Raw genomic sequence first — 17866 nt, 5'->3', positions numbered from 1 at the left:
TTATAACTAGTACTTAATTCAAATGTGTTTTTAAAACACAATTTCTTTTTCTAGTCTAGACAATGCCAGACATCCCACATCTCCAAGCTCTGCGACCTCAAAGCATAACCCTCTGCAGGGTTCTTCCACCCTTCTTATACCACCTGTCTCTGGGGGCAGGGACAGATTAAAGCATAGGCATTACAGGCCTGTGCCTAGCATCCCAGCTCTTCAAGTCCGAATTTCAGCTGTTTTGTTTCTAGCCCTGCTGGTTGTGAACGAAAACCTTGACAGTGTGAGCTGAGTGTTATCAATGCAGTGGCGCCTGCCTGATTCGGGAGAGCCTGAAACAATATTCAGAGAGGTTTGAGCTGCTCCTTGCATCTCAATCGGGTGATAAGTCTGAAACCAGCTACAGGTGGGGGCCCTACTCACTCACTCTACCCCAGTAGAGGATGCTGTAGTGGGGAGCCCTCACTGCTGCCTCCCCATCACAGCTCTGCTGGGGTATTGTCAGCAGAGATCCCCACACAGTACCTTCTGCTTGTGTGGGTGGGTTTGAGCCCTCTCCCCTCCCGGGATGGACTGCAGAAGCCTACCTGAACACAGGGAGTGGTGGCGGTCCAGAACATGATTCTCATTTGGGTAGCTCCTGCCACTACTACCCCAAGCAGTGTGGGGCCTTGAGGGCCCCACTGAAGGGTATGCCTACTATGGCCTAGAATTGCCTTAATCTAGCCCTGCCTGGGACACTGCCCCCTCACACCTCTACTCCCCCAAAGAAAGCTGTTAATTTCCTGTGATATCCCCAGTCTCCAGAAGGTGGAAAGGAGGGCATTTAGCCCCAGGACAATCCAATCTCACATTCAATCTCACATAAAAGGAACTACTTTTCTTGTCTGATGTAAGGATACCTTTACCACAAAGTAAATCTGGATCGTATTTACCTTGTTCCAACCCATACAATGGTGCCGGCACCCTCAGTTCTGGCCAATGTGTGGGGCAATGGGGTTGTGTGTGACTCTGTCAATCCCTGGCAGGGGATTTCTCTCTGGATATTTTCCCCTTAAAAGGATTCTCCAGTGGTCAGCTCACTCAGCCACTCCCTAGGGCCTCCTGGGAGAGAAAGCAGGTCCCGGTTTTCTGGGCAACATGGGATTTGTTTGTGTGTAGTGTCATCACTGCCCATCAGCCAGCAGGTGGGATGGGACTGGCATCAAGGCTGGCCCTGTGTTCTCATGACTCTACTGCCACCTGCCCGATGACATCACAAAAGGCTCTGATAGCCTCAAGGTTCCACAACACAGGAGGCTGGGGAGGATGTTCATCCTTCCTTCCTTTCTCCCCGGTAACACCATGTAATGCTTCTCTGGTTTTGTTCATCCCAAAGCACTGTGTGCTCTACCAGCACTGACATGCAACCAGCTCTGGTGGAAGGCAGCAAGCAGCCAGAGCTCACCATGCTGCACAACAGGGAATGAAGGATAGTCTGGCTGTAAAAAGCCATCCCCACTGCTAACCCCGGCTCTTACAATATATTATGAGAGACACTTAATATTCAAGGGTATGAGCTCAGTTTTTAAGGTTGCATCTGAGACACTTGCACACAGCATGGAACGCTAATGATCTGTCTCAGAAAAGGGCCAAGACAACTCTGCTGGGATTTCAACTGGGCTTTCTGCCCGGTGAGTGCTCCTTAGCTGATTCTCAGACCCCTAAACCATCCCCTCGCTAAGTACATGCTCGCAACCGCAAAAACAAACATCAGCTGGCAAACCACAGCACTCAAAACCAGAAGGTTTTGGAAGGCCCATTCTGGAGAGAAATTGGTGTTACCCTGGGCCTGTTGAGATAGGAAAGGATTTACCTGGTTCTCAGCTGCTCCAGATGGTTCTTGTTGTGCAGTCTGTCTGCTGATGTTGGTTTTAATTAATCCAATTCTTCCCCTATGGTATCTTGAGTTTCCTTGTCTCTCTCCCAGCCCTCTTTCCCTTTGAGTGACTTTCTCCCTCTAAGCTTCTTGATCTACCCTTCTCTTGTTTTCTTCCTGACAGAAACACACACATAGAGTCCCGCTGAACTTCTCAGGCAGGTACATGATCCCAGGATGGGGTGATGAGGCAAGGGGTGCACAGAGATTGGGGGAAGAGGAGTGGCAAGGCGTTGAGTGCTGCATGTGTGAGGGGGTTGCATTATCTTACATCTGCTCTTCACATTCAGCAGAGGGGCTGGTGGGGGGAGCGTGGCATTCTGCACCAACTTGCGTATGTCAGAAATGCCATTGCTGCTCCAGGAATAAGGATAAATAGTGACTTCTCCATCCAATGGGGTTTCCTCCTTATCACCCTAAAGCCCATCCTTTGCTCCCTCTGTACACCTTACAAGTGAGTGAGACTCAGGGCATGTCTACACCACAGCCCTAAGTCGGCCTACGTTAGGCCAACTTACAGCCACCACAGTACTCACTGCAGTGATGCATGTCCACACTACCCTCCTTCTTTCAGTGGTGCGTGTCCTCGCCAGGAGCGCTTCCACTGACTGAAGAGAGGCAGTGTGTGTGTGTGTGTGGGGGGGGGGGGGGCTGACAGGCAGTGCTCTTAGCTCCACGCAGCTCCCCACCAGGAGCCCAGCTGCCCCCTGGGCTTCTTGCCTCTCCTCTCCCAGCTGGGAGCAGGGGCCAGCCATCCCGGCTTCTCAGCTTCCTAAGCATGGAGCTTCCGGGCAGCAGCCTGACTTGGAGTGTGGGAAGCCAGGGGGAAGCTGGGTTCTAGCTGCCCGGCTTTCATGGAGCCATTAAGTTGACAAGACAGCCAACAGCCGATGGAAGGGACGTAGTGTCTACACAGACGCTGGGTCACCTTAACTACACTGACATAAGTGCTATGCCTCTCGTGGAGGTGGAGTTATTATGTCGGTGTAGTAAGGCACTTACATCGGTGGGACAAGGCTGTAGTGTTTACACTGACATCATTAAGTCAACATAAGCTGCCTTACATCAACCTAACCAGTCTAGACTAGGCCTCAGAGGGGAAGACTCTTTAGAAGATACCTGCAGAGGGACTGGACAGACCAGCGCAGGGAAACCCCCTTTTTAACATCTTCCTACAGAGAAATGTAGAGAGGTGAATTTTTAGAGGACATATACACAGGGGCTGAAAGAAACATTACCCTTGGCCAGTCAGCACCACAGTGATGTAGGAAGCCCAGCACTGGAATAGCAGGGGATCCACAGGCAGGATTAAGGGGCACTGGCAGAGCTGTGTGGCGAGCCCAGCACTGGAATAGCAGGGGGGCTGCAGGGCAGGACAGAGGGGCATTGGCAGAGCTGTGTGTGTTCCAAGGACTGGTGCTATTACTGGTTTGGAATGAGGGGAGGTAACAAACCCAGAAGCAGATCTGTAATATTTACATCCACCGTTTTTATTTTAGAAACATGTAACACAATCACAAATTAATAATAAGCATATAAAACCCTTCAGAAATACTCATAATGCAGACATAGAGAAAGAGAGAGAGAAAGAGACAGACTAAGATAGAGTGAGAGTCCAAGGCATCATACAAACGCCCTGATGTGCTGTATGGAATGCTCTAGTGCCCAGCTGGAGGGGAATTTCCTTTCCTTAGATACAGACATACAACCAGAAAGCTGTATCTTCCACAAATGATCAAGCGATCAGAGTTATGAGGAGAATCAAAGGAATGAACTCTGTATAATTTAGCCAAATGATGAAAGAGGGGAGTATAACCGTCTATAAACTCTGAAAGACGTAAACAGCAAGGAGGGAGAGGAAGTCCGAGGGGGGTGGGGGTGGGGGTGGGTGGAAGAACTAGGAGTAAGTTGATGAAATTGAGCAACGAGGGAAATGTTCTTGTTAAATCACAGGAAATATTTTCCAGCAGCAAAATTTACTGGACTTTGTAATCATTGTCCACAAGGGAAGGGGTGGAGGCTCCATCCCTTGAGTCATTTAAAACTCAGATTAGAGCAAACCCTGGAGAATACACAGTAAGGAACCTTGGGTGTGGTTCTTGGGGGCAATAGATAAGATGTGCCCTCAGATGATTTGGGGAGCATTGTTGTAGTTTTGTTTTCTTTAGCCAGCTATGGGATGACGAGGTCAGGCATACTAACTTCTCTGCTTAGTGTTGTATGAAGTCCAGCCATGTGATTCTAGCTTTGGTGTAAATGGACCCAACCTATTAATTCAGATCCAGAGTTTGTTTCAATCCAAAAATGCAGAGGTGCTCAGTGCTGGAGTTTGAGTTTGGACTTCCTACACAGATGTTGATGGAGTGTCAACGGGCCTAACCACACTGGACTCTCCTTCTTTCTCCCTGCTGAGTATTCCATTCAGTGAAACAGAGCTCTCAACCCTCAGATTCAAATGTACTATATGCGCTAAGTCTTGCTCTGCTAAGCTAAAGCAACTTTTCAGTCCTCTGGCAACTAAGAGATGAGAGGAGGGACAATTATTAACTGAATGTGTCTGACATACCCCATCAAGTAGAGGGCAGTAGTGTACACACACACACACACACACACACACACACATAAACACAATACATTACAGTATTCCCTGGAGCCTCCAGAATGGATAGCCCAGCACCTGTAGCAAAAATTTACTCTATAGCCATGGACTAAAGATCTTTCCGCCCACCTATCAGGTTTCAGGAGCCTTGGTCTCTATTCCTCCATTTCTACCTTTACAGAGTCCTACGTGTCTTGGATGACTAGTCCTGTATCCAGAAGGTTCATGCTACGTGCCTTTGTCTAAAGTTTAACTATAGGAACAATTGATAAGAATATACAGTTTTGGAATTTTTTTTATACTCACATCTCTTTAAATTACAATCTGTCTCTTTCAGACTTCCTTTACTGTTAGAAAAGAGGAACAGAGAAGCCAATTTTCAAGAAAAGAGGGTTGAATGAGTCAACGTCTGGCCTGAAATCATCACCCAGCCTCCACAGGAACTAATAGTGGCTGAAAATAGTGTCAACTAACAATGCCCTTTTGCTGTAATACTTCAATTTTCAAGTAATCCTTGTGACTGTTATTTAACATAGCCACCAAAAAGTCCTGAAGAACATAAGAACTTCACAAATACCGTCACATGCTTATTTTCTCTCTAGTACTCTTTTTTTTTTTAATTTGTGTCTGGAGGACAGAAATGTCCTTTAATGGAGCTGTGCATAATCAGCTCCATTTCATGTACCAACCAGAGTGCCCTTTTTTCTCTTTAGTACCACATTTCTGCTTTACAGTTTTATTGCACCTCAAACCTACAGTATCATCTCTTAGAATAACTATATATCATAAACATCTCCTTCTTCATTATTGTACATATTTTTACATATTGAAAAAAATAAATATTTACAATTAAACTGACACACAAATAAATAAACCAATGTAAAACTGAGCTTTCAGACTAGCTGTACAAAAAGAAAAGGGGTAAAAAAACCCCTCTCTGGTAACTTGGTCCCCTTCTCCTGAGGCACCCACCAGACAGTAAATATGACATGATGGCTTTTTGCATTTTGGTAATTACATTAAATTCCAGCGTAATCCTGCACGCACACGGTGGAACTGAATTAAAAGTGGGAAGGGATGGCACTGCGGAGTTGTTTGGTTGCTTTAGCTCACTATACAAAAATAATTAGTTTAAAAAACATAAGAGGTTGCTATGCACAAAAATACCTTAATCCCTAGGAGCAATTAAAGGTGAGAGCAGCAAAAATATTGCCCATATGTTCTCCTCCTCACGTGCATAGCAGGTGGAGATGAGGTTATTTTTGCTGTAGCTCCTGATGACCTCAAGTGTTGAAAGCAGATGAGACCACCCCACTTCAGACCATCTTAACACTGGCAGGGCTTGGCAGAAATGTGGAAGGGAGTGGTGCGAGGGGAAGAATAAAATAGCAGCAATTTTTAAATTGTCCTAGATTTTCTCCTGACGTATATCTCTGCCCAGTCCTTGAAAGATTCTCTGCTTATTTCTTTAACAATGAAAAAGGGTCAAGAAGGAGGGTGTTAAATATTTGAGGTAACATCATTAGCAGATTCTATGCCCTTCAGTTCCACCATGGGGCTTTTCTCCACTGCTGCAATGACGCCACTTCCTTCCGCTTGTCCTTCAAAGCCCCTGGAGATGTCTTCAAAAGTCCTGCCCCTGGTCTCTGGGACTTTGAAGAAGGTGAAGACAAAGAAGATGACCAGGAAAACAATGAAGATGATGAAGACATAGGGACCACACAATTTCTACAGGGGGGAAAGAAGGGAAAGGTTATAATTTGAAAAGTGCATAGGCCTAAAATCAAGGTACAGTCATTATCTCCTAAAATCAGAATCACAACACCCTCCCCAAAATATGGACTTATTTACTTTTAACGTAGCATTTTTAAAGGAACACCCCAGGCCATTTAAGGGTTTCTTAAAGCTTGATTCTGAACTTTGAATGCTATCATGACTGACAAAAATTGTGGCTCTCAAAGGGGGCTATGTTGACTGGCTATGTTGACTAAGTGTCCAGCTATTTGTGGATTATAAACATTAAGTGAAAGCAAAGGAGTGGGGATGTTGTTTAAAGTGCAATACTCTCTTATTAGTAGCTAACGATCAGATCAACACAATGCTTTCCAGATTGTGTCTTACCTCTGCATAGGGGAAGAGCATTCCCACCAAGAAATTGGAGGTCCAGTTGGAGCAACCAGCGACTGCCACAGCTGCAGGACGGGGACCTTGACTGAAGAGTTCAGCCACAATGAACCAGGGAATAGGACCAGGGCCAATTTCAAAAAAGGCCACAAAGCCAAAGATGGCAACGATGCTGATATAGCTAATCCAGCTCAAGACATCCTGCAAGGGAGGGAAACATGAATAGCTGTAATTTGACAAGCAAACATGGGATAACAGAACACATGCTCCAACATCTCTATGTCCTTAATTGTGGTATATAGTTTCCACTGTATGGGAATGTGTATTCCCCCAAATCCCAACTGTACCCCCACTATAGATTCTCCTTTATTTATACTCAAGAGTCCCCTGTCTCCATACTCACCCCAATCCCTCGGAAGATGCCCTTTCCTTTACCTTTGGGTCCCCTCAGTTTCCCTCTGCATCTCTAATGACATCTCAACTCTACAAGAATGGGCAGTTTGATTGCTATCAACTCACCTTAAGTGTCAAAGCTATGGTCATGAGAACGGCACAGAGAGCCATGCCTCCCAAGCCGACCAAATGAAGAGTCCTGCGCCCTGCACGCTCCACCAGGAACAGCTGCAAAAGTGGCAGGACAGAAAAACATTAGATTAGAAAGTAACAGCCAAAGGGGCTGGCTCCACATCATGACAAGCTCTGCAACCCCATCCCCAAGGGGTTTATCTGCTGTTTACCTCCACCTCTCCAGTGCTCATGTGGTCAGTGGCAGCCTAAATGGATGGGGACATAGGATACTATGTCTCTCCCTACCCCTTCACCCAGCGTTTTTCTATCTCTTTCCCCACTCTTTCCTCCCCCAATTCTTCCTCTGACGTTTACCCTTGTCCATATCTCTTCTATACCCTTCTATCTCACTCTCTCTTCCGCTTTCCTTCTTCTAGTATGCTCACGTTCCCTCCTTCTGCCTTGCTCTCCTCTCCTGCCCTTTCACACTTCCCTTTGTGCCTCCCCTCTCCCTTCTGCAAATCTCAGCCACAGTTTGGCTGAAGAGAAAAAAACTGGCTCCAGGATAACTAACTTCAACTATTTCCCCCCAAATCTCCCTCCATGCAGATCAACACCAGCCATCATCTCACCAACCGCTCTCCGCAGAGCTACTTACCGATACGACAGTGAAGACTGTGTTAACGACACCAGCACCAATGGTGGCATAGATGGGCTGCTTGACACCAGCTTTTTCGAAAATCCCCGTGGAGTAATAAAACACCTGGGAGCAGAAGAAGCAATTGGATATTGTAACAAGTTCCTGCACCTGAAGGGATGCCCCTTATTTTTATGCCTCTCTCTCCATGTGTCCAATAAGAGTTCAGACAAAAAGGTATATATTTCAATCCATGATCATGCAAGGACCATATATTGTCATAACAGGTATAACAATTTTCCATGGGAAAAACAAACACTGTAGGGAAGCGTCCCTTTAAAATAATCTTTGTTCCCTGTTGTTCATGTAGTTATCCTTGAAATGGAGGCGGTCATGCTAATTCCTAGCTACACATCTCCTTTGAAGTGCTGAGCAGCCCCTTTCTAGAGCTGGGCTATAAAACACAATCGGATGCTGATGAGTTCCTGACGTCACGGAAGGTTTTATGGATCTCCCTTGACTCCACGTGACCTGCTTCCAGGGGTGAGCTATAACATGCCTTCAGTGCCTGATGAGGTCATAAGGCAGCTGAATATTTCAGGGGGCTCTTTTTGGCAGGGAGTATCACAAAAATTGACCTCAACCGAAGACAGGAAGTGGAGCTCAGGAGCCCAGATTCTCTTGCTGTTGTATCTGGCTGACTCTCACTGAAGTCAATGGGAGACACTCATACGAAGCAGCAAGAGAACTGAGCCCAAGGAGTGAAATAGGAAGCTGACTTACAGCATTGATGCCCGAGAGCTGCTGAGAGAGCTGGAGTACGATGGCAATGATGATGGCCTGGCGGTAATTAGGTGAGCGGAAGAGCTCCGGCACTGTTGCTTTCTTCTCCTGGGACATCTTGGTGCTCTCCTCTTTCATCTCTTGGATGTCTTGGGCCACATCCTGTGTACCACGGAGCTTCTGGAGAACTACAGGGAGGAACCACACATAGAATACATGAGATGTCATCAATTTACATGCCCCAGCCAACGAGAGGCTTGAGTTCCACGCACAGCCCTAGTCTCCAACTCTCTGTGGGGGGAGCGAATGCTGTGAAGACTGGACCCCCTAGACATTAGTATTCTGCCTGGCTATGTGGGACAGATTGAGGCTCTATTCCTGGTCCTGGCCTCCTATTCAACCTGGAGCTAAATGTGTTAGGAGCACAGTAGATGTCAGGCCTAGTGATCTATGCCTCTGAGCTGGAGACCTATATTTGATTCCTGCTCCTGTTCACACACTCACCTTGGGGCTACTTAGGAGCACAGCAGAGGCTGAGTCCAGTATACCAAGAGGAAGACCTCTTTTCCTAGTCTCAATCACTTTATTTTCCAAAGATTGGGAGGGGCTGATAGGGCTGCAGAGGCCAAACCTGTTGTCCTAGGCCCTATCATTCTGCACTAGGCCATGTCAATTCTGGGCTTCTTACTCTTATCAGGAATGTGCTGGGAGCACCCTGAAGGGCAAGCCTGATGCCTCATAGGGACCAGGTAAGAAGGTAGGACAAGAAGTAATGGGCTTAACCTGCAGCAAGGGAGATATAGCTTAAATATTAGGAAAATCTTTCTAACTATAAGGGTAGTTAAGCCCTGGAATAGGCTTCCAGGGGAGGTTGTGGAATCCCCATCACTGGAGGTTTTTAAGAACAGGTTGGGCTAACACCTGTCAAGGATGGTCTAGGTATATTTGGCCCTGCCGCAGCACAGATGGGTGGACTTGATAACGTCTCTAGGTCCCTTCCACTCTTACATTTCTATGATTCTATGATTTTGTATTGCCATGCAGGAGACCCTGGATCAGTTACAGTTCTCTCACATATCCTGGACCTGTTGCAGGCTGGGGGTACTGTGGAGGGCAGGTCTGGTGACCTCTGGGGATCAGCTGTATACACTATCATGCAGGAGGTTCTCATATCACTCCTAGACTTCCATTCCCCTAAGTTCAGTGCACGCTGGAAGGACTGTGGTGACTGGGCTGGCCAGTAGCTGTCCTGTGATGCCATTTAGAAGTGTCCACGCACCTGCTTGCGCTTTCTCTTCCTCCATCTTGTTGATCAGCAGGAAACGGGGACTCTCAGGGCAGAAGGGCAGAGCAGCACACTGTAGGATGGCTGGGATGACAGTGAACCCCAAAAGCAGTGGCCAGAGGCTCTCACTCCCCATGATCTCCTTCAAGCCGAAAATCTAATCCAGTGAACAGGAAGAGAAAGAAATATTACGAGATAGTCCCCTGTGTTGAAAATTAAGTCTTTACCTTTTCTCCCCCTCAAGAATTACAGTAGTATGGTCAGCTAGCTATTCAACCCACCCATTCCTCCCCATGGCGACTACAGAATGGTCCATGAGGTCTCATCCCCCTCTAACGTGGAGCAGCCTGTTAGCCCATAAAACCTTCAGTGCCCTCCCCACCAGCCATTGAGAAAGTCAGTATCAGGCTTACCTGTGCCACCAAGATGCCCACAACGATGCCCAACTGGTTAAGGGTGCCAAAGGCGCCACGCAGGGCGGTGGGTGAGATCTCGCTAATGTACATGGGCACAAAGCCAGTGCTGAGGCCACAAAAGAGGCCAATGATAAAGCGCCCAAGGATTAGCATCTCTACTGCATTTGCCATCTTGGAGAAGCCCATCAGGATGCCACCCACGAAGGCCAGGATGTTCACCAGTAGCATGGAGTTCCGCCTGTCCAGGACAGAGACATTAGCATAGGCCAGGGGTTATTGATGGGCAATGATAGGGAGGAACTTGCAGAAGTAATATGCCCAGCCAGATCCCCCTTCCCCAGGGCACGCTTCCCCACTCAGCCTTCCCTTTGTGCCACACTCCCTTTGTCTGCTTCTTTTCCTCTCTCTCTCCCACTGTCTTGCCCTTGCAGGAATCGGTCCCTTCTCCCCAGCCTACTCTCCTCCTCTGTTCCATTGATCCATTTTTTTGGAGAGAAATAATTTCTCCTAATCCTTCCAATATCCCATAATTGAGAGACAAACTCCATGGTGGCTTAGACCCCCTTCCCAATGTACCTTCCAAATCGGTTGACAAAAAGTCCAACAGAGAAGGAGCCGATCATCCCTCCCACAGAGAAGATGGCGACGGAGAGGGACCACAGTGAGGTCAGAAGTTCGGAGGAGGTTGGGGTTCCTCTCCGGAGCTCCAATGTTTGATTGAAGAATGCCTGAATAATCTGCATGGGAGAAAACACCCCCCAGAAACGGGAGGAGAGAGGGGTTACAATCAAATATAATGTATTGTGGGAGAGGGGGAGCTCTGTATGAGGTCAGGAGGTTCTTTTGTGACAAAGTCAGGGGGGTGGGGAGAGACCTCAAACATTTGGAAGTAGAGAAGCTAAGGTGGGTCAGGATAACTGAAGAGGAACCCAAAGTTTCAGAGGGAGAGAAGCTCAGAGAAGAGCAGTAGGACATGATTAAGAGGATGGAGAGACTGATTTACTTAGTATGATGAGATTGGGCAAGAGATGATTAAGGAGATAAGGCTAACTATAAGTAGCGGAAGGATGTAGACAGCAAGGAAAGTGCTTCAGAGGGATGGTAGGTCTGAATGAGAAGAAATAGCAGCAATGGGACTAAAATGAGCAAAGGGAAAAGTTCTCTCACAAATTAGAACATTTCTGGTATCAGGAAACATTCCCCAGCGGTGAGGGGTATATGAGCAGGGCCGTCCGGGGGGGCGGGGGGGGGCAAATGGGGCAATTTGCCCCGGGCTCCACAGGGCCCCCCCGAGAATATAGTATTATATAGTATTGCAACTTTTTTTTAATGGAAGGGGCCCCCAAAATTGTTTTGCCCCAGGCCCCCTGAATCCTCTGGGCGCCCCTGTATATGAGACTGTGAAATAGTTTCCCCAAAGGACTGAATAAAATCCTGAAGCACTGCAGGGAACCATCCTGCATTGCCTTCTAAGATGGATGAGATGGGAGGCAAGAGAACTTTTTCTGTTGCTAATTTTTCAGATAGATACCCTGTCTGATTACCAAGTGTTGCAGGGCCCGAGTTTCACATCCTGTTCCCCCAGCAGGTGGCAGCAAGACGCTAGTTTGACCACACACCCACTTCTCCCCTCCCTTTTCTGGTTATGACTTCTGTATTCCGGGAGACAGGGTGGATGTGGTAGACATGACTCACTTTTTTTGCATGAGATTTAGCTCATCGGGTTTACAAGAAAAAAAAACCTACGTTTTTCATTTTTTTTTCTCGGTGGTGTAATTTGCAGATTACTTGCTCGGAATTTCCCAAGACAGTCACATCCCCCACTAAGCCCCCACTTTGAGCTTAATATGAAACTTGGGCCTGGTCTACACTACGACTTTAATTCGGATTTAGCTGCGTTAATCCGAATTAACCCTTCACCCGTCCACACTACAGAGCCAGTTAATTCGAATTAAAGGGCACTTAAAATCGATTTCTGTACTCCACCTCGACGAGCGGAGTAGCGCCAAAATCGATTTTGTTAATTCGAATTAGGGTTAGTGTGGCCGCACACCACCGAATTAATGTGGTTAAATTAATGGGGTAGTGTGGCCGCACACCACCGAATTAATGTGGTTAAAAACCGAATTAATGTGCTTAGTGTGGCCGCGCACAATCGAATTTATACAACCTGTTTCCCAAATTCGAATTATCTAAATTCGGATTAATCCCGTAGTGTAGACATACCCTTGATTAGATAGCTAGATAGATAGATACAGGGCCGGCTCCAGGCGCCAACTTACCAAGCAGGTGCTTGGGGCGGCCACTTCGGAGAGGGGCGGCACGTCCAGCTGTTCGGCGGCAATTCGGCAGACGGTCCCTCACTCCTGCTCAGAGCGAAGGACCTCCCGCCGAATTGCCGCCGCAGATTGCAATTGCGATCGCGGCTTTTTTTTAATTTTTTTTTTTGTTTGGCTGCTTGGGGCGGCCAAAAGCCTGGAGCCGGCCCTGGATAGATAGATAGATAGATAGATAGATAGATAGATAGATAGATAGATAGATAGATGAAAGCCTGAGAAATGAATCCCAGAATCAACAGGGGAAACTATAATCCCATGCAGCCCTCTCTCAGCTCTTTGCTGTCCCCTCCAACCCCTGAAAGGGCTGTTCTGTGACTCAGAACAGCCCCCACTCCTGCCAGTGTGCTTCATCACGATCTGTAAGGGAGGGTGAGAAGGTTTCTGTGGTTTGGAGGATGGCAGACTGGCAGCAGGAACACATCATTTTGGTGGGGATATTCCCCAAAGTAAATTCTTTTAAAGGGGTGGAATCTGGATAGAAAACTAGATTGGCAGGAGGGTTATAGATTCTCCTCAAACTCTCCATGTGCCCAGTCCCTCCCCTTTCCTGGTTCTAATGTCTCCTCTATGCCAATGTTCCAGTTTGGCTTTCCTCTCCCTTCCCCTTTACTGCACAATGGAGGCACAAACTCCACTCCAACCTCCCTCTGCATCCCCAAAATGAAGGGAGCAACTTCACTCCCATATTCCTGTGTACTTTGGAAGACATGGATACCCCACTTTCATACTTTCCCTCTATTTACATCCAAATCATGCAGGGACAAGGCTTCCAACTGCCCCAAACAAGATGGCGTCCCTTCATAATTCTTCCTCTGGATGTCTACGTGGGACAGAGACCCCATCCACACTCCCACTCCCACTGTACCTCATAAATGGTAGGAACGCATCACTCCTACCTGCCTGAAATGGCAAACTGACCCCTCTCTCTTTATCCCCCCGTACCTGAAGTGGGACAATGACCCTCTTTACTCCATCTCTCCTCACCACAATGTAAAGGTGACCCTCTTCCTCCTCTTCCCCTGCAATAAAAGGATGGTCCCCTCTCTTCCTTTGCACTTCAAATAGGAGAGACATCATTCACGCACTAGCTCCTCGATGACCTTCCCTCTCCCCCTGCCCCTAAGCTGATCCTCAGCACCATCCTCTGAGGCAGAATGAGCTCTATGGCAGAGATGAGAACACCCAGATACCTCGAAACCCAGAGGGCTCTCTCTCACCTTCTCAGGTGCATTGATGACACCCGTGTTGTACCCAAACTGGAGCGATCCAATGGCCGCAATGGAAACGGCACAGAGAAGGGGACAAGTAATTTTCTGAAGAGAGAGAGGGAAAAATCAGTCATTTAATTATTTTTTTCACATTTTCCACACAAATTGTTTTTCTGTTTAACACAAACAATCCCAGCTAAGAGCTCCTCAGAAGCCAGGTCTAGTGCCCCCTATGGGTCACTCGGGAAAATAGGGTTCCATCCCCAGTCTCAATCTTTCATTCCCCTGGGCCAACATGAGCCGGGAATACTGGATATAATGCTAATCATGGAAGCACATGTATACTCAGCCCTGTCATGTGACAGGGCACCCATGTGTGTCACACCCTGATTACATGGGGTCAGAAATAAAACAAAATTGGCTAGGAACCTGCCAAGGTAATGGCAAACTATCCACACAAAGATCATCTGCCACAGACATTTCAAGAACCAGTCCTATTGGAGGAACAGAAAACATCTCAACAAATCCAAGCAGGACACTGGTGCTGCATGTTTTGAGGATACCCAGAATGCCACTGAGAATGGTCCTATGCTCACCCAGTCAGTGACAATGCAAAACAGGTGCAGCAAACATGAAGTGATGGAGCCACATCAGCAGCTCAACAAGCCATTGCAGGAGGAACTGTTCTGAGAACAAGAAGTTCAGAGATCCACTGAGGTTCACAGTTATTGACAGATATTGAATTAAAGGCAGGATGGTTATCTCGCCTGTCAGAGGTTCCAGTTATACACCCTGGTCTCCATCCTCTATTTGCATTTCTTAATCGGCTGTATTAGCTACTGGCTGTTATTTTTGATATGCTTCATTTAGAAGTAGAGTCTGACCCCTGGCATGTTTTGTAAAGATTTCCCATGTCATGTGACTGGGGCCACTAAATAAACATAAGTCTCAGTACTCCTAGGATTAATATCTTTATTACAGTGGAGGCCACATCTAGTGCCCTGAGGGATTAGCTCTCTGCACTGCCATAAGGGGGCCTGGATTTCTTTCCCCATCCTGAGATTTTTACTTCCTGAACCAAGGGCAGATGGCGTTAGAACTCTGTATGGCAGGGTAGAAGGCAGCACTGCCAACTCTTGTGATTTTTTTTTGCAAGGCTCTCAATATTTCATGTATTTCTTAAGGCCCCAGCTCCTGGAGTCAAGTGATTATATCAGAATCTCAGTTTTCATTAAACTAAAAAGTATGTTTCTAGCCCTGGCTGCCGACCAAAGCTGGAAAATATGACCCATGTGAACTTTAAGGGCTCAGAAACCAAAAGCCAAATAAAAAGTGTGCAACATTTTTCATAGTTTTAAAATCTCACAATTTTGGGATGCTGTCTCATAATTTTTGAATGCTTTGAGTTGGCAACACTTCAGAAGTTCCATCCTTAATACCCTATCCTGGTTTCTCATTCACTAGGGGCTGGGAGCTCTTCCAAAGGTGTTAACAATGTACATTCCCAGCCCTAGTGTTCACTCTCTAAGGCCAGTGAGGACTGGGAATACTGTGGAGACCAGTGTAGTACTTCCATTCCCAATTTCTGGTACCCTCGCCTGGGGCCAGAAGAGACTGGGAGTGCGACAAGGTCAGACCTGGTTCCCTCTGCGCTGTCATGTAGAAGACTCAGATTTAGCTCTGCTCTCTCATTCCCTTGGGGTCAATGAGTTCTGAAAAGGCCTAGATTAGTGCCACCTAGAAGCTTGTTGGATGCAGAGGCTTTCAAGTGGCACAGGCTAGCGCCCAAATATCTCACAGATATTGATGGATTTATCCGCACAACTTCTCTATGAGGTAGGAATTATCATTATTCCCCACGTTGAAGATGAGGAACTGAGGTACAGAGAGACTAAGTGCCCCAGGTCACAGTGCGTCTGGGAACAAAACCCAGATCTCCCATTTTTCAGTTCAGTGCCTTAACCAAAAGAGCATCCTGTATTGCCATGGCTTACTCAATGTCCAGGCCTGGTCTCCAGCTCCACAGGACACACCAGGGCACGATATAACATAGGCATACTTTGCTTACATATTATACACACACATAGTATGTATGGCATACATATGTTCTCTACCACGTTCCATGCTTCCTTCCTTTTCTAATCTATTTCTCACACTCAAGTATACACGACATGGTCTCACCCCATCCAACCCTGCAGTGAGTAGGACTATGATTTAATGTATATTCTCTCCAGCCAGCAGCATATCCATGGAGCTCAGAAATACCAAGGTGGGATCTACACAAACCACATTGACAGGGTTGAGGCTTAGACGCTGGTGGGGAATTCAAAACACCACCCATACCCCTCCCTCTCACAATGGGCGACAATGGTATCTGACTGCATGTATATTATCAGGGAAGACCAGTTTTCTCTCTTTTCACTGGATGGAAACCCAGAACAGCAGCACTTATTGACCTCAACTGGGGCAGCTTCTTTACTCTCCTCTAAATGACCTTGACTGGGATGCTTGTTCAGCGCTCCCTCCCTCACGCCCTCACACTTTCCTCTTCTCCCAGAAAAAAGGGAAAGAAAGGCTTTGTTTTATAAACTGATGGCTACTTGAATATCCCTACGAGAGCAGTAACCCCCAGGTATCCTTCAATGAGCGCCAGCATCAGTCAGTTATTTGCTGCCACTCTCCCTCCCTCACTGTCTCTTCCCCAGCCACAATTGCCTGCTTTTTATCCTTGATGCTCTCAAACACACACAATTAATTAGTTCACAGATTAATGCACACACCACACACGGACGCCCATCAACAATGCTGCCCACAATGCTGGCTCTCTAGCTGAGTGTCATGAGGGGGAGTGAACCTGCCATGTTCTCTTGGTTGAAATCCGAAGGCTACTCATTTTTTCTTTAAATGTGGCCTTCAAAAACCTTTAAGAGGAATTGTCCTTTTCTTATCACAAACACATTGTCATCTTGGTCAACCTAAACACAAATGGCTCTCATTCGTCCAGCACAATAGATCTCATGCCAAATAAAACATGACAAGGAAAGCAATATTTTGAAAAACAACCACCACAAAAATGTACCCAAACAAATGCCATGATTTGCAACAACCCTACATAAACATCTTCCCCTCCCCCTACTGTGCATCCCCTATGGCTGCCACTTTCTCAGAGTCATCCTTAAATAATTATAGCAAAGGCTCGCCCTCATGCACATTCAGTGTTTGATTATAGAGCTTTCATCTGCTGAAAAGGCACACAAATAAAATAGTAAAAGAGATAGTAACAATAATCAAACACCATGATGTTATCTATAAATACACCTCCTGCCAAGGGATGCCCAATGATTCAAAACATTTTCAACAAGCCAGGCCAAGGGTTTCACAAGTCGGATAAATTGGGTAGCGTTAACCCAGAATGTATAAATGCTGGATGAACCCACGCAACCATGTTCAAACCAAGGCACGCACTGAACAACAAAACCATTTCTAAGCAGACTAAAAATATAAAGGCAAGGAGAAAAAGATCTGCTGTAGTTACCTTTTTGCTCTCCATGGTCCTTGGCAAATGCCTCTGAATGTCAAGACACCGCAGACCCACTGCCCCCTTCTTAATGAAGTCGTTGAAGATTTCTCAGATGTCGTGTATTTGCTTCCCACGCAACAGAATATCTGTAACTGTTTCTGTAATATTTTGCTCTGTACAATTTGCGCTATCTCTCTGCTGAGGAGCTGCCTTAGAGCAATCTATTTATGGCTTCTGCTGGGGGGTGCGGATATTACGGAGAGACTGAGCAAGACAAGACCCCGCCCAGGTCCCGTAATAAGTAAAGAAACCAAAAACAGTCTTGTGACCCTGCACACTTTTGTGACTTCAATGTTTCATCACTGGAAATTTAGATAAGGCATTTTCCTTCTCCCCTTAAAAGGCATTTGTGTGGGGGAGTCTGAGCAGAGCCCTTTTTATGTTTCACAGATACTACAAACCCTGAAAACATCACTCAGGAGGGCAGCTAATGGGATTTCCCATCCGTTCCAATTCTGATGGCTTGTATTATTTAATTC

At 46.7% G+C, this 17866-nt stretch overlaps 1 protein-coding gene across 1 annotated transcript; it reads right to left on the bottom strand.

Moving 5' to 3' along the window:
- Positions 1-3785: 3785 nt before the first annotated feature.
- Positions 3786-17621, bottom strand: LOC112116578 (solute carrier family 2, facilitated glucose transporter member 3-like). The gene is made up of 10 exons (XM_024214167.3): positions 17343-17621; positions 13817-13912; positions 10837-10997; positions 10258-10498; positions 9839-10001; positions 8560-8747; positions 7798-7902; positions 7152-7253; positions 6630-6833; positions 3786-6236 (listed from the first exon to the last, which is right to left on the bottom strand). The coding sequence occupies exons 1-10, from the start codon at positions 17355-17357 to the stop codon at positions 6009-6011; spliced, it is 1503 nt and encodes a 500-aa protein (XP_024069935.2). The 5' UTR covers positions 17358-17621; the 3' UTR covers positions 3786-6008.
- Positions 17622-17866: the final 245 nt, after the last annotated feature.

This window comes from Terrapene carolina, unplaced genomic scaffold (assembly GCF_002925995.2).
Source record: "Terrapene carolina triunguis isolate 2854851 unplaced genomic scaffold, T_m_triunguis-2.0 Scaffold112, whole genome shotgun sequence".
In the NCBI taxonomy this organism is placed as follows: domain Eukaryota; kingdom Metazoa; phylum Chordata; order Testudines; family Emydidae; genus Terrapene; species Terrapene triunguis.
This window is presented reverse-complemented; position numbering and strand designations above follow the sequence as displayed.